At 54.8% G+C, this 13,505-nt stretch overlaps 1 protein-coding gene across 1 annotated transcript; it reads right to left on the bottom strand.

The window, feature by feature from the left end:
- Positions 1–5,219: 5,219 nt before the first annotated feature.
- EOMES (eomesodermin) lies at positions 5,220–9,881 on the bottom strand. The gene is made up of 6 exons (XM_040591998.1): positions 9,119–9,881; positions 8,657–8,811; positions 8,233–8,354; positions 7,589–7,747; positions 7,437–7,498; positions 5,220–6,990 (listed from the first exon to the last, which is right to left on the bottom strand). Exons 1-6 carry the CDS (start codon positions 9,847–9,849, stop codon positions 6,255–6,257), a joined length of 1,965 nt encoding a protein of 654 aa, XP_040447932.1. The 5' UTR covers positions 9,850–9,881; the 3' UTR covers positions 5,220–6,254.
- Positions 9,882–13,505: the final 3,624 nt, after the last annotated feature.

The raw sequence follows: 13,505 nt of genomic DNA, 5'->3' as shown, positions 1-13,505 counted from the left end.
ACAAGAAATTCACCTAATCTTTCCTTTCAAATGATCTTGCAAAGGAGTTACAATGTAAGGGTAGCTGAGAAGAACCCTGCCTTTGCTGAAAGAAGTAACAGAACAGCTGAGTTAAAAATAACCTTGAGACATAAATCACAAAGCTACTGGAAAATAAGCTACTGGATGTATCAGTGGAGATGAAGCTACACAGGTGAGGCTTTGTCTGTCCTACCTGGAGTAAGAGATAGGATAAAATTTACCTGCTATTATGAAAGCTCCTGAAAAGACTTTTTCACATTGACATGTCCTCTGAAGCATCAGTTTAAAAGCTCGCCTTGCTCAAATTATACCTTGGAGGGAATATAATGTTCTTTTATTCTTATTTGGCATAGGAAGTAAGGAGAAGAAAGTAGTAACACTTCTGCTATTGAGAACTTATTACTAAGAACAAGCAAGTACTGATACATTAAAAACCAGTTAGTCTCCAAAGAAAGATTGTTTTCTTACTCAAAGGAAATTTGCAACTATGCCAAGCAATTTGTGAAGATTGTATTGCTTTATGGACAAATGGGATTATAACTGTTCCGTGAAGTTTAACAATTAGTACCCTATCTACACTACAAAAACCTAACTGCTGTAAGAAAACCAAGGATCATAACAGAACTGACTCCTTTGTCCCCTGTATATACAATCATAGTACAGAAGAACCCTAACATGAAGTTTTATTCCCAGACCTGCTAAAATGATACTACTTTCTGTTACAGCCACTTTAATAGTGCCTACTTCAACCATAAGAGTCCTCCCACAGACCATAAAATTGCAGAGCTCATACTTCAGAAGAGAATATGGATTTACACAGAGTTCCTGCTACACATTTGTTAACTGACATCCCATTCCACTCATTCTTCCCTCATTTACAGACATCATTGCACACCACTGAAAGAGAACTGAACATTGTCTTTGGGGCCTTTCTTTCCATGGAAAACACTCCAGGCAGAAGGAACTAACCTCGCTCTTTGCTCGAGCTTGCTGGTAAAAAGCCTGACTAATTTGAAAAAGCTCTTAAAAACATCAGATCAGACTTTGGTCTTGGACACTCAAGGGAAGCTGGACTTTCAACAGTGGCAGGATGAAGAAGACAGGCTGCTTTTCAAGCTTTAAACATAGTTATGTGAATTCAGGGTTTAGTACTGTTACAGGAACCACAGCTGGAGCTTTGTTCCATCCATGTTCCCCAACCATCTTCTGAGAGACAGTGGTCAAAATACGTTGATCCCCTTATAGCAGTAGCTAACCGATTTCGTTCATGATCAGAGGGAATTATCACCACGTGCAGAGAAGACAAACCGCCTGATGCCATTTCACCTGATGCACTACACTACTGAAAGGCAATCTGAGACCAAGGCAATGAGGGCCAGACAGGAACCAGCTGCGGGGAGTGGGGAGGGGGATTTGCAAAATAACCCCTTTGCTAATAAATACTTTCAGCAAGAAATCAGTTCACTGCTGCAGATGGAAACTAAATGGCGTACAACAGACAGAAGACTAAATTTTGCACTACATGCCTGGGACTGAGCTGGTGGTCAAAGCCCAGATGGGAGAGGGACTCTTCCTCCAGACACAGAGGCCTTCTGTGCCTGATTAACACCACTCACAGGTGGAAACCCTCTGCAGGCAGGTAGCTACCCCGTAAATAAAGTTAGGCCTGCCTTTATGTTTTTTTTTACTATCTGCGGAGTCAGGACTGCAGATTTACCTCTTTCCCACCCGGTGCTCTCTGTGTTAATGTCATCCTTCAGGCAGGCTAAACCACCCAGGGCTTCATCTCTCCTTTATTTCCTCTTCTGCATTTTATTTGACTCTAAAATGACAACAGGGGAGAAGGTGGCAGGTTACAGGAAAGCCTGCAGAGGATTCCGCCTCCCCAGGTTAGGATTTAATTGTATTCCTAGTGAGTCCCTTCTGGTTGTGCTCGGTCTTTCAGATGAATGTTTCATCAATATGATTAGGATCACATCCCTCAGTCTCGTCTATTTACACAATCGGTTGTGACAGCTCAGAGTATAGTACTCCCTAAAGGAAATATTAGATACCACCCTATCATTCTATTCAAATCATATTTTGCACTCCGCACCTCCAGCCTAATGTCATTCTCCCCTGGATTACATATTTGTGATATCTAGCAAGCACTAAAATCCTTCCAATAAGGATTAGATTAATATTTATATTAGCCATACTCATATTATTATGAACAGGGCCACGGAGAATTTGGAAGGGGAGGAACAGGCTATGGATACCTCAGTGGGCTGGGGAATTGGGCTTGGATATACAAAAAAATGCGGGGCAAACAGTAGCAAAGTAGTAATAACAGCACCGATGGCGACAAACCCCGATTTTATGGAATGGATGGGCTTGAGGGAGACGCCGGGGAGCCCCGTCTCCCTCACCTCAGTCCCCTCGCCGCCATTTTCTCCCGAGGGCCACCGGCTGCCTACCGTCGGCAGGCTCCACTGGCACCCGGGGCCGGTGGTCCCCGTGGGAAGGGACATTTCTGAGGGGTAAAGGTACCGCAGGAGCCACCGGGATCCTGTTCCCGCCTCGGCGGCGGCTGAGGGGGCTCTAAAAACAACCGTTCCCGGGAAACCCCCCTCCGCTAACGCCGCGCTCTCCCCTCAGCGAGGAGGAGGTGGAAACAAACGGGCAGCTGGTGGAAAGGCGGCCTTGAGGGAGGTGGGAGCAGAAATTCAGACCGAAAGTAAAACCCCCATCGCATTAGTCGAAGAGAAAACACACCGAAAAAGACATGCTCCTTCCTCCCCGGAGCGCTGGGACCGCCGCCCCGGGGAAGGAGCCCTTGACTCCCGAGGGGGTCATGGAGACGCCGTCGGAAGCAGGAGCCATTCGGGGGTCGTTTCGTTTCCCCGCCCGGGTGTGAAGCACCGGCGGCACAGTCCGGGGCGAGCAGCGAGCGACGAAGTTTCGTTGGAAAAACAATATCAGACGGTTGCTCCCGATGTGCCGCTGCAAAGCGCACAAGTGGGAGAGGCGATGAGCTGTCAGGTCTGCTTCAACGAAAAAAACCCCAAACCCAGGGTCTTCAGTGAGTGATGGCCTTAATCCTTCGGAAGAGCCCGTCTCCGCTGCCTCTATTGCCCCGCCGCGCACCCATGTTTTAAAAACAAATAGGGGCTACGCGGGCAGAGGACCGAGCCGCTCCCTCGCCTCGGTGGGGAGATAACCCTGCGAATTGCTCATTCGCGGCGAACGGCCTCAAACGGTTACACCGGGGCATCCCCGTTTCACGGGCCGGGCGAGGCGCGGGGGGAAGGAGCGGAGCCCCCGGGGCGGGCAGAGCCTGTGTCTGTGCCCGCACGGAGCGAGGCAGGAGCGGGCAGGCTCCGGCCAGCAGCCGAGGAGCTCCGCATTTTCGTTAACCGAGAACTAGGTTCTGCAGCACCACCGGGCAGGCTTGCTGCTCACCTCTCACTGCACACCATCGCAGTGGTGTGAATAACGAGTTTTATTTCTTTCCTCTAGACACTGCTTTGCCCGCCATCCCCGTCCACCTGCCGTTTCTAAGTCACGCGCAGTTTTCATGCGAGAGCTACCGAAATCGCAGGGACGGCGCCGACGGGCACGTTCCCTTACGGCGCCTTCTGCCCGCAAGCCGCGCCGCGCTTCCCGGCACACGGCCGCCCTGCCCGCGGGGCCGGGCCGCGGAGGAAGGGGCAGCCATCCCCCGGGGTCGCCCCCGCTCTCCAAACCCGTGATAGAAAGCCCGGCGAGGCGAGGCGAGGCGGGGCTCTCCCCCCGGAGCTTGCTGTTTGTGCCAGTAAATCACATTACGAAGCAAAGTGCAAGGGGTAGTTAACTTTATCTCCTGTTAATGTAAACAAATAAGAAGCATTCAGTTCCTTGATCTTTATTTAAATATAGAGTTGTTTATCAGTGTCATCCTATGAAGATTAATTAGATGCCTTTATTCACAATTTGGCGTCTGACACCCCATTTTAGGAATGCATTATAATCACAAGGTGTTAATTGGGGCCAGCCAGGCACTTACGTTTCTATTAAACAGTGTGAGGACTTTTCACAAGTATTAAGTCCTTTTTTTACCGCGCGGTGCAAAAATATACGGCTCTTAATAGCACACCGCGGCGGAATCGTGCTCCTCAGCGCTGTATAATGGGCGTTTGCAGCCGGGGAAGGGCGGGCGAGAGGCGGCCGGTGTGCCAGCTCACCCCACGGCTGGAAACGGGGGGCAGCCGGCCTTCCCCAGGGGGCTTTTCTGGGAGGGAGTATCAGCCACTTAAAAGAAAAAACACGGAAAATAAAAATTAAAAAAATCTATTCCATCCCTAGCCGCTTAAAAATTACCTCGAGTCCCCTTCTGTCCCAAATGGAATGATGGCTCCCTGTGCAGGGGCAGAGCTACAGGGACCCCCGGTTCATTTCACTCGCCAACGCGCAGAGCCGGAGCCTCGCACCCAGGAGCGAAGAGCCGATCGAAATCTCCTCGGGAATCTGCCGCTCCCCACTCGGGAGCCACCCGGGGGCTTCTGCCAGTGCCCCCCGATCGCGCTGCCTCCTCCGGGGAGGGCCCCGGCCTGAGCCCCTGGTTTATTTTGTTTGCAGCCGGGCATCGCTGACAGTTTAATCCCATTACTGCCTGCATATCCTCAGGAAAGGTCCTGCTGCCGAGGGAGCCGGGCTTCAATTGCTCTGCCAGGAGGGGCTTCCTCCCCAGATAAGTGGGCAGGGGAATGTCTTACCGTGTGCCGGGAAAGGGAGGGGGCGGCCCCGCTGCTGCTGGGGGAAGACGAGCCGAGTTCAAAAGTCGCTCCCGGGGACAAGGACTGAGCTCGCATCTCGCCTCCCGCAGCCCCACACAGGGGTGGGTGGCAAGGGAAAAGAGGCACTGTCAGACGTTGGACCAAGCCGGGGGCTCAGAGCATGGAGGGGAATGTACAGAACTGTGGCAAACCACAAAAACATTTAAAAAAACCAAAACAAACAACTCTCACGGCGAACAGCATCCAAAAGATCACAGCGTGAGGGATAAAGCAGCAAGGAAAGACTTCACAAGGGATGGCTAGATTTTGAGACAACTCAGCCCTCAAGGTTTCTGTTCCCTCCTTCTCCCCCCAGCTAGGACACCCAATAAAGGCAAAGAAGAGGCAGAAAGCCACCCCCGCTCTTGTCCCTGGCACCACCACATTTATTAAAAATTACTACTATGTACATAGAAAAAGCAAACAGAACCAAGTTTCATTGGGAGAAGTTTGTGTGCCAGTGCTCTAGGACTGATCAGTTTAAAATAGCTGAAACTATAGGCAAGAAGAGTGGGTAATTTACATCACTTCCAGTTTTGCACAGGGCAGCTGAAAAACTCACTTTACATACACGTAAATAGAAGTCTCTAAATGGTTTTCTGCAACGCTCCAGATGCTAAGTTTGATTAACCAAAAAAAAATGCCTTTTGAACTTCAAAGCACCACCAGAGGTCCTTCTGACTGAAGAGCTATAGGTCAACTATTTATACATTATTCCACAATATTCTACAGTGTACCTAGACAAAACACAACTGTACACTTTTTTTGGCCACCTCAATAAAGGTTAGGCTTTTGGGATGGAGGCATGTTTTCTTTAATGCAAATTCTAAACTACAGAAAGTCAGATTTGGTCATGTAACCCCATCATCAGCAAGACTATCTCAAGTCAAAATCCTGCCTGGCAAGCAGGCCTTATTTTGGCCATCTTCTGCCAAAGAAAGCCTCAGCTGAGTGACACCCAACTCTGCTAACTGTGCTGCAGACAAGGGTTGAAGAAGCCAGTTTAGTCTAAAGCAGAACATGGCATTTGTGCAGCTCCCTGCAACCCAGCCCCCTTTTCCCAGAGGGGCAGGCAGGGGAGAAAATTAAATTTCAGATCCTACCCCCTTATTTCCTTGCTCAGGAGTACATAGATTTCATCAGGCCTCTGAGCCAAGCCAAACTGTACACTTTAGTGTCTCCAATAAATAAGCCACAATGTAATAATCTAGGCTCCTGCTTATAGCTTCTGCATGTGGTTCCTTCTAAAAGAGGGGAAGAATTCCACTATAGTTTGCTCTTTCCCTACTTCATTACCTGCAACAGTCAAAAAGCTTTGGCACCTTCTTTAGAATTGCACACACAATTCAAGGTGGAAGGCAAGAGTCTTTTTGGCAATTGTAATGCAAAAAAAACCAAGGCCACCCTGAAAAAATTAGCCAATTGGAATGAAAGGATGCTTTAAGAACTAGTATAGAACGCATAGTAGCCCATGCCTTTTGAATTGTCTTTGCTATAGTCCTCAGCATTAATGTCCTCGCATTTCATAGTTGGGGAATTTTCATTGCTGGAAGTGCTAGGGGAGAGCCGTCTTCTCTTGCAAGCACCTGTGTAGACCCCAGAATCATTTGAATCTAGAGACTTTATGGAAGGTGGAGTCTCTATCCAGGATGAGCCCATTTCTTCTTTCACCTTCTCCTTGGAAAGCTGGTCTTCAGAGAAACCCGGAGGACTCGTTCTGGAGGTCCAAGGTAATCCTGTTGTCATTTTTCGCTGGTAAGAGCCCCTGCTCCCCCAGCCTGCCATGGATGGAAATGTTGGGTCAGGGTAGTATCCCAGAGCATGGGACGTCTGAAGGGGAAGGGATTTAATGCTGTAAGGGAGCAAGGTGCTAGGAGAATACTCCGTCTCATAGGAGTTCATGTCCAATTTGTTGGCACTGGGCTGCTGTACAGGTGTAACAAACCACCGCTGAGGAGGGCTGGCCACCTCTTCGTTCTGCTGAGGGGAGAGCAAGCCATTTGTCTGAGGGACAGTTCTCTCACCATTGTAAAACCTGGCTGGGGGCAGGTTGTTGACAAACTGTTCTTGGAAGAATGGTTGCACACTGTATCGGGTACCAGGGACGATCTGGTGGGATCTAGGAGAATCCGTGGGAGATGGAGTTAATCTGTCATTTTCTGAAGCTGTGTACATGCTAAAACATAAAAGAGAAATTTATATTTCTAGTATGACAACACAAAAACACAAATGGGAAGAAGCTCACATTATTTCTTAATTAGAATCACAGCTAGGTTTACCTGGATGGCTGTTCATTTCTATCCGATTTAGGAGTTACACTACTGCCCATCTGCAGGCCAGCTAGGTTCTGTCAGTATAAGCTTTCTACCAAAATTCACAAGCCTGCTGCATGACAGGTCGTCAAGACAATATAGTAACTGTCCAAACAGACATCTGTTGTTTCTAGAGGGACATTTAATTTGTTTGAAATATGCACATCAGCTAGTAAAGCTGCCAGTAGAAGTATTACTATTTCTGCATAACTATGTAGTGTCTAAAGACAAACTCCTCCACACACATTTCAGGCCAGAATTATTTCTCCTAGACAGAGACAACTGCAAGAGAAAACAGAAGTGTACTTACGAGTCATAGTTGTCTCTGAAGCCTTTTGCAAAAGGATTATGGTCGATTTTGAGCTGGGTAATCTAAAAGTGAAAGCAGAATATAATGAGATGAGAAGTTGAACCCACAAGACAATTTCACTCTTGTCATTTTATAAATCCATGCTTACTTACATCAGTGTTTTGATATGCTGTGACTGCTATGAACTGTGTTTCAGGGAAAATAAATGTTTGAGTCTTTGAGGAATCATTCAGATCTTCAACACCATCTTCAGTCACTTCCACAATGTGAAGCCGGGGTTGGTACTTGTGTAGAGATTGCAGTACTATCATCTATAAGGGACCACAGAAAAGACAGTATCTTTAGACAGACTGCATCTAACATTAAAAGATCCATTTGATAGTCCAACATTTTTCCTGTAAATTGTAATCTTTTGACTCAGGAACAGAGCAATTTTAACTGCTAGCAGGAGATGATTCACAGCTTGTAGCCCTGTTTCACTACGTTACCAATACGTCAAAACCTGTAAGTGCAGGAAATCAAGATAAGCTATACTCCCACTTTTGAGCAACTCCAGAGATGGACATATTGGCTAAAACCAAAGAAAATCACACATTTATTTCTGACATTTCTAACTCTCTTCATAAGGAGAAGCAAAGAAAACAAGATCATGATCCAGTTCAAGGAAACAAGTCACACAAGCAGTGATCTAAGTTGCTCAATTGAATTCTGTAAAGCCTTGAAAGCCCAGGGCGCCCCCGGCTGAGCCACCAAGAGCCCCCCTCATGCCTGCCCTCCCCCCCCCCCCGCCATTTACCTGCGCGTTGTTGTTGTTAGCACCTTTATTGTTCGTTAGCTTCAGCTTCCCGAAAGAGATCTCCTGCCTCATCCAGTGAGCCCCAGTGTTGGGCGACTCGGGGTGGACGTACACTTTGTTGCCTGTAGAAGACACACCAGTAAAGCGCCCGCCGGGCACAGCCGCTTTGTTCCAGCACCGGCAGCTCGGGCGGCGGGGCCGCGCCCGGGCAGCACCTCGGGTCCCCCGATGTCCCCTCTCCCGCACAGCCCCACGCACCGCGGCGTGGAAAAAAACCCCAAACAGTTGCAAGACGCCCTTAAAAGCCCTGCACTACTCCGCGCAGCGGGATGCCGGGGGTGGGGAAGACCCTGCGGAGGGGAGCGAAGCGGGAGCCCTTTCTGGGAAGCCGAGCCGCGGGGGAGCCCGCGGAACCCGCGCCTACCTTGCATGTTGTTGTCAGCTTTGCCGCAGGTCACCCACTTGCCTCCCTGGAAACGCCAGTGGTTGGGGTCCGCCAACACCACCTCTACGAAGACGTTGTAGTGGGCCGTGGGGTTGAGACCGGTGATGTTAAAGCTCAGGAAGGGAAACATCCTCCTGGGGAGGAGAGGAAAAAGCACACGGCATTCGAGGCGGGCCGGGGAACGGGGCACGGCTCCGGGGCAGCGGGGTGCTCCGACTATCCTGGCGCCGATGACACCGAGAAGGCAAGGGCAAGCCCCAGCCGACCCCCACCGCACCTCCCGACCGCCTGCTGTGGCGAAACGGGGAGAGCCGCTTTTAGAGAAAGCGCTCCCGAGCCAGAAGCGCCACCGACAGGGGGGCGCGCACATCCTTCCCGGGGGAGCGGCCCCGGGCGCCCCCTCCATCTCCCTCCGTTCCGGCCCAGCCCCTGCCCGCTTACCGGCCCTGTTTGGTGATGATCATCTCCGTCTGGTGCCGGTGGAACTTCAGCCAGAGGGGCCGGTTGCAGAGGAAGACCTGTGCCCGCAGTCCCGGGCCGGCGGCCGGCACCCCCAGCCCCCCCAGCCCGCTGCAGGAGCCCGACGCCGCCGGGTAAGGGCCATAGAGGGGCCCGCCGGCCGCCGCCTGCCCGTACTGGTACCCGCCGCCGCCGCCGAACTGCGCCCGGCCGCCGGGCGGGCAGACGGCGCCCGCGAAGCCGCCCGGCGACAGGACCGAGCCGTAGGGGTAGCGCGGCCCGCCGGGCGGCTGGTAGACGGCGCCGTGCTGCGCCGCCGGCGGGTAGGGGAAGAGGGCGCAGGGCCCCCCCAGCTCGGCCCCGGGCGGCCCGGGGGACTGCAGGTAGTAGCGCTCGGGGCTGAGGCTGTCCATGGAGTAGCGGGCGGCGGCGGCCGGGGGCAGCTCCTCCTCCCCGCAGGGGGTGGCCTTGCGGCCGTCCGGCTTCGGGGGGGCGAAGGGCGGCTCGCCCGCCTCCGCTTCGCCCAGCATGGCGGGGGCCGCCCCGAACTTCTTGGGCGTCTTGTCCAGGTCGAGGCGCTGCGGGGAGCCCGGACGGGGCGGCCCGCGGGACCCGCCGCCAGTGCCCGCGCCGCGGCCGCCGCCCTCCAGCGGGTAGAAGGGGGCGCCCGGCAGGGTCCCCGCTGCCGCCAGCAGCGGCTCTCCCAGTTGCATCCTCGGCGGGCGGTGTGGCGGAGCGCCCCCACAGTCCGGCGCCCACCCCGACCCGCGGCCGCGCAGCGCTGCGGCGGGGCTCCGCCGAGGCGATTTATACCGACGCGCCGGGCTCGCCGGGCCGCCGGGGAGGGGCTTGCGCCGGGCTGTCTCATCGCCGCCCTCCACCCCCGCCGGCCCATTGGCTGGGCTGCGTGACACTAATTTAATTAGACAGCTACTAATTGGAACAAGTCACCTGTGACTCTGGTGTGTGCCCCCCCTCCCCGGCCCCCCTTCCCCCGGCCGGCTACCGGAGGGGCTTCGGCTCGGCCCGTGCCCCCGCGCCGCTCGGAGCACGGGGAGCGCCCGCATCACCCCGCGGTGGCCCGACTCCCCTCCCCCCGAAAAAAGATCTTTTGCCGCGGTGGCACCGTCCTCCCGGGCGCACAGCTTCTCGGGCACGGCGGGGAGCGAGGGATGGGGACGGGAAGGAAAACGCGGGGGGAGAGCCGTTCCCAGTACCGGCACCCAGCCGGGAGGGCGGGCGGCGATCGCCGGGCCGCTGAGACGGGGCGGGCCGCACTGGCCCCGCCACCCCCCGCCGGCCGCCGCGCCGTTCACACGATTCGGCTTGTGCCTCAGCTGAGCCCAGCAGCCGCCTTCCCCCCTCTCGGCTCCCCGGGCACAGTCGTTAGCATGGGGGTGACGCGTTTCACCTTTTCTGGGACGTCTGTGTGGGGAGCGGCGGGCTTGGTCAGCAATTCCAGTTTGCAGGAACTCGACGCTCGTTCCCCTTCAGCGTCTCCCACGGGGAAGGCAGATCTATAATTCAGGCGGGTGCCAGGTCGATCTGGCGCTTTCTTTCAGCGCAAAAAATCGGAGCCTTTTGCCCCAAAGGGTGAGGGACAGCCCTGGGGAAGGGGTAGGTGACTCGGGAAGGCGTGATTTTGCGGAGCGGCCAGAGCCCGCGCGAACGATTTGCAGGTCCAGATCCGCAGCCCCTCGCCCCCTGCCCGCCGCCAGCCAGCCCGCCAGCGAGCGCTGCGGGAACCCGCCGCCTCCTCACGGCTGAATTTTAGACCAGACCCGCCGAGCGGCGCCGATTTCGTTGCCTGACGGAAGGACCCGGCCGGGCCGGAGCGGCCGCGCTCTGCCGCCCGCCTCGCCCCGCTCTCCCGCCGGGCCGCGCCTCGCCGCTCCGCACCGGGGCAACCGGAACGAACGGCGAACGGTTGCGGTCGCGGCGCCGAGCCCCGGGACAGGGGCGCGGGCGGAACGCTGCTGGGATGCGGCTCTGGCGCAGGTCGGGCGCCCGTAGGGCGGCGGGTGGCCGTGCCCGCCGGGGCAGGGGACGGGCACCGGCGGCTCGGAGGCCAGGCGGGGCTCAGTCCCTGCCCCCGGTCGCAGCCGAGAGTCGGGGGAAGCGGCTCCCGCTGTGCCCACCGCCGGCTTGCGGCAGCACAGCGGGAGAGGAGGACGGGCTGATCGCGGCCGGCACTGAAGTACCACCGCCCCCCCCCCCCCCCAGCCCTAACCCCCGTTCCCTCCGGGATAACATTTGGCCCCGTTTTCGCGTCGATCTCGTCCGACCGAGGAAGACAACGAAAACGTGCGGAAGGAGCCCGACGCTGCGACGCGAAGCGGGCCGGCCGCTGAGCGCTGCTGCCCTTCCCGGGCTGCTGCTCGCCAAGGTGCTCGCACTGACGGCGGGGTCCCCGGGCGGGCTGCGCTGCTTCGAAGGCAAAACAAAACGGGAGCATCTCGCAGAGGCTGAGCCTCGGCAGCGCTCCCCGCCGCCCGCCGGCCCCGGTGCGGCTCTCGGCGGCCCCGGCAGGCGCTCCGCTCCGGCACCGCTCCCTCGGGCGCTGCCCCTCCTGGGCTAGGGCAGAGACGGAAGGGGGAGTGTACGAAGCTGCTGCGTAGGATTTAAGTTAGTTTTGCGATACTATAGAGTGAAAGGGTCCCATGAGTTAAAACATCCCCGCAGGACAGGTGCCTCTTAGTTCAAGGGTGCCGCGGGATTTTTCCTTCAAAACTCGACTAACCTCGAGTATAACAGAGAAAGGCACAAAACCTTTCGATGTTGCTCAGGTTTCCTGCGGATTGCGCCGTCTCGGGGGGGGTTGGGGGTGGGGGGGGGTGGGGTAGGCCGGGCGGGAGAACCGTGGCCGCCCTGGGAAAGGAAGAGCTTCCCATTTTGGTTCGAAATGCACCCGGTGCGCGGCTCTCCCTAACGAACGACGGATTCATCCAGCTCTTTTCTGCTGGATTCCAGACTCTTTTCAGCCCAGCTCGGAAAAGCAGCAGCCTGGCCTCGATCCGCGCCTCGCACCCCACAGCTCCGGCCGAGCCAGGGCCCCGGCGGCCGTGGCAGGGGAGGCCGGGGCCGGGGCGCTCCCCCGGACCTCGCCGCGCTTCCCGGAGCCCGGCGGCTGCACCGCGGCGTGCGAGGGTCTGGGGGCGCCGCCTGGAACTCGGGGTTTTGTTCATTCACTCTGTACGGTACAGTAAGGGCTGTAATTCCGCCCCGCACCCCGCAAGTTAATATTACCACCGCAGTCACCAGCCACATACTAGGGACCCGGCATTTGTCATTCCCTTAGCCTGTAAATGTCCCCTCCCTGGGGGTCGGGGTGGCAAGCGGGGGGTTGCACCCCCGGCCCCGGCCCCCTGCCAGCCGGCTCCATCCTCGCTCCCTGTCCCGGACCTCTCCGGGGTCCGGCCGGGGAACATCGCCGTGTGAAGCTGCGGGATGTTTCAGTCATGTGTGGGACCGGAGATTTGTGAATGGGTCCCGCAACCCTTGAGATGTTATCTTAGAGATAAAACACTGCAGCAACAGCAGTCTGACGAAACAGAATGCGCATGTTAGGTTTGTAAATCTGCTAGAATAACTTGCAAACCACAAAGAGAACGTTGAAAGAAAACTTAGGTCTTTGAAGGGTTACAGGTTATCTTGCTTTGTTGGGCTTTATTCCAATGTGCCTCTGGGGTTTATTCAAATTAGGAGCGTCTCTGACTCTGAAAAAGCTGCTCCAGAAGAGCTCATTTTCTGCAGCCGAAGTTACGGTGGAGTCACCCTGTGCTGAAGTATTTCATCCCTCGCTGTCGGGCTGGGACGGAGCCTTTCCTCTTCCGTGGGAGGTCAGGGTATCGGGAACCAGCGCCCTGCTTCAACAGATTGCCTGGACTTGTGCGACTGAAACGGTTCAGCTCATAGGGCCTAAGAGGGGAAAAGAAATTGGGAACCATAAAATCTATTACATCAGGCTGTCGTACACCTATATATGTGTATTTATACATATATGGAAATTCGTATATCGCTATATATAGTCATATATGTCTGTTATGCTTAAAAGTATGGATAGGTATACACAGACACCACTGCGTCTATATGGACACCTTGAAATTTTTGGTTATCAGAATCACCTGTCATGCTGTTCCCTTACTGTATTCTTTCCCTGAAGTCCTGCTGCTGCCACAGCAGGACCGACAGGTATTTTCTACATGCTACATTTGAATAGTTTCTGTGAAGTAATTTTCTTCCTTGTCTGATTTTGCTTAAAAAGGAGCTGTCAGTGGCTGGATGACCTCTTAAATTTGCTAGCATCCGATTCCCAAAGGGCTACAGTACTTTCACCTTTATGTCAAGTTTGTGCTGGGATTTTGCAGAT

This window comes from Falco naumanni, chromosome 4 (assembly GCF_017639655.2).
Source record: "Falco naumanni isolate bFalNau1 chromosome 4, bFalNau1.pat, whole genome shotgun sequence".
Taxonomy (NCBI): Eukaryota; Metazoa; Chordata; class Aves; order Falconiformes; family Falconidae; genus Falco; species Falco naumanni.
Note: the sequence above shows the minus strand (reverse complement) of the source record. Positions and strands in the feature narration are given on the sequence as shown.

Excerpts from the sequence above, each read along its gene's own strand:
- EOMES (XM_040591998.1), bottom strand. The coding sequence starts at position 9,849 with ATGCAACTGGGAGAGCCGCTGCTGGCGGCAGCGGGGACCCTGCCGGGC. Across the intron at positions 8,812-9,118 it reads ATCATCACCAAACAGGGCCG|GAGGATGTTTCCCTTCCTGA; the intron begins GTAAGCGGGCAG and ends TCTCCTCCCCAG. Across the intron at positions 6,991-7,436 it reads TTCAGAGACAACTATGACTC|CATGTACACAGCTTCAGAAA; the intron begins GTAAGTACACTT and ends TTTATGTTTTAG.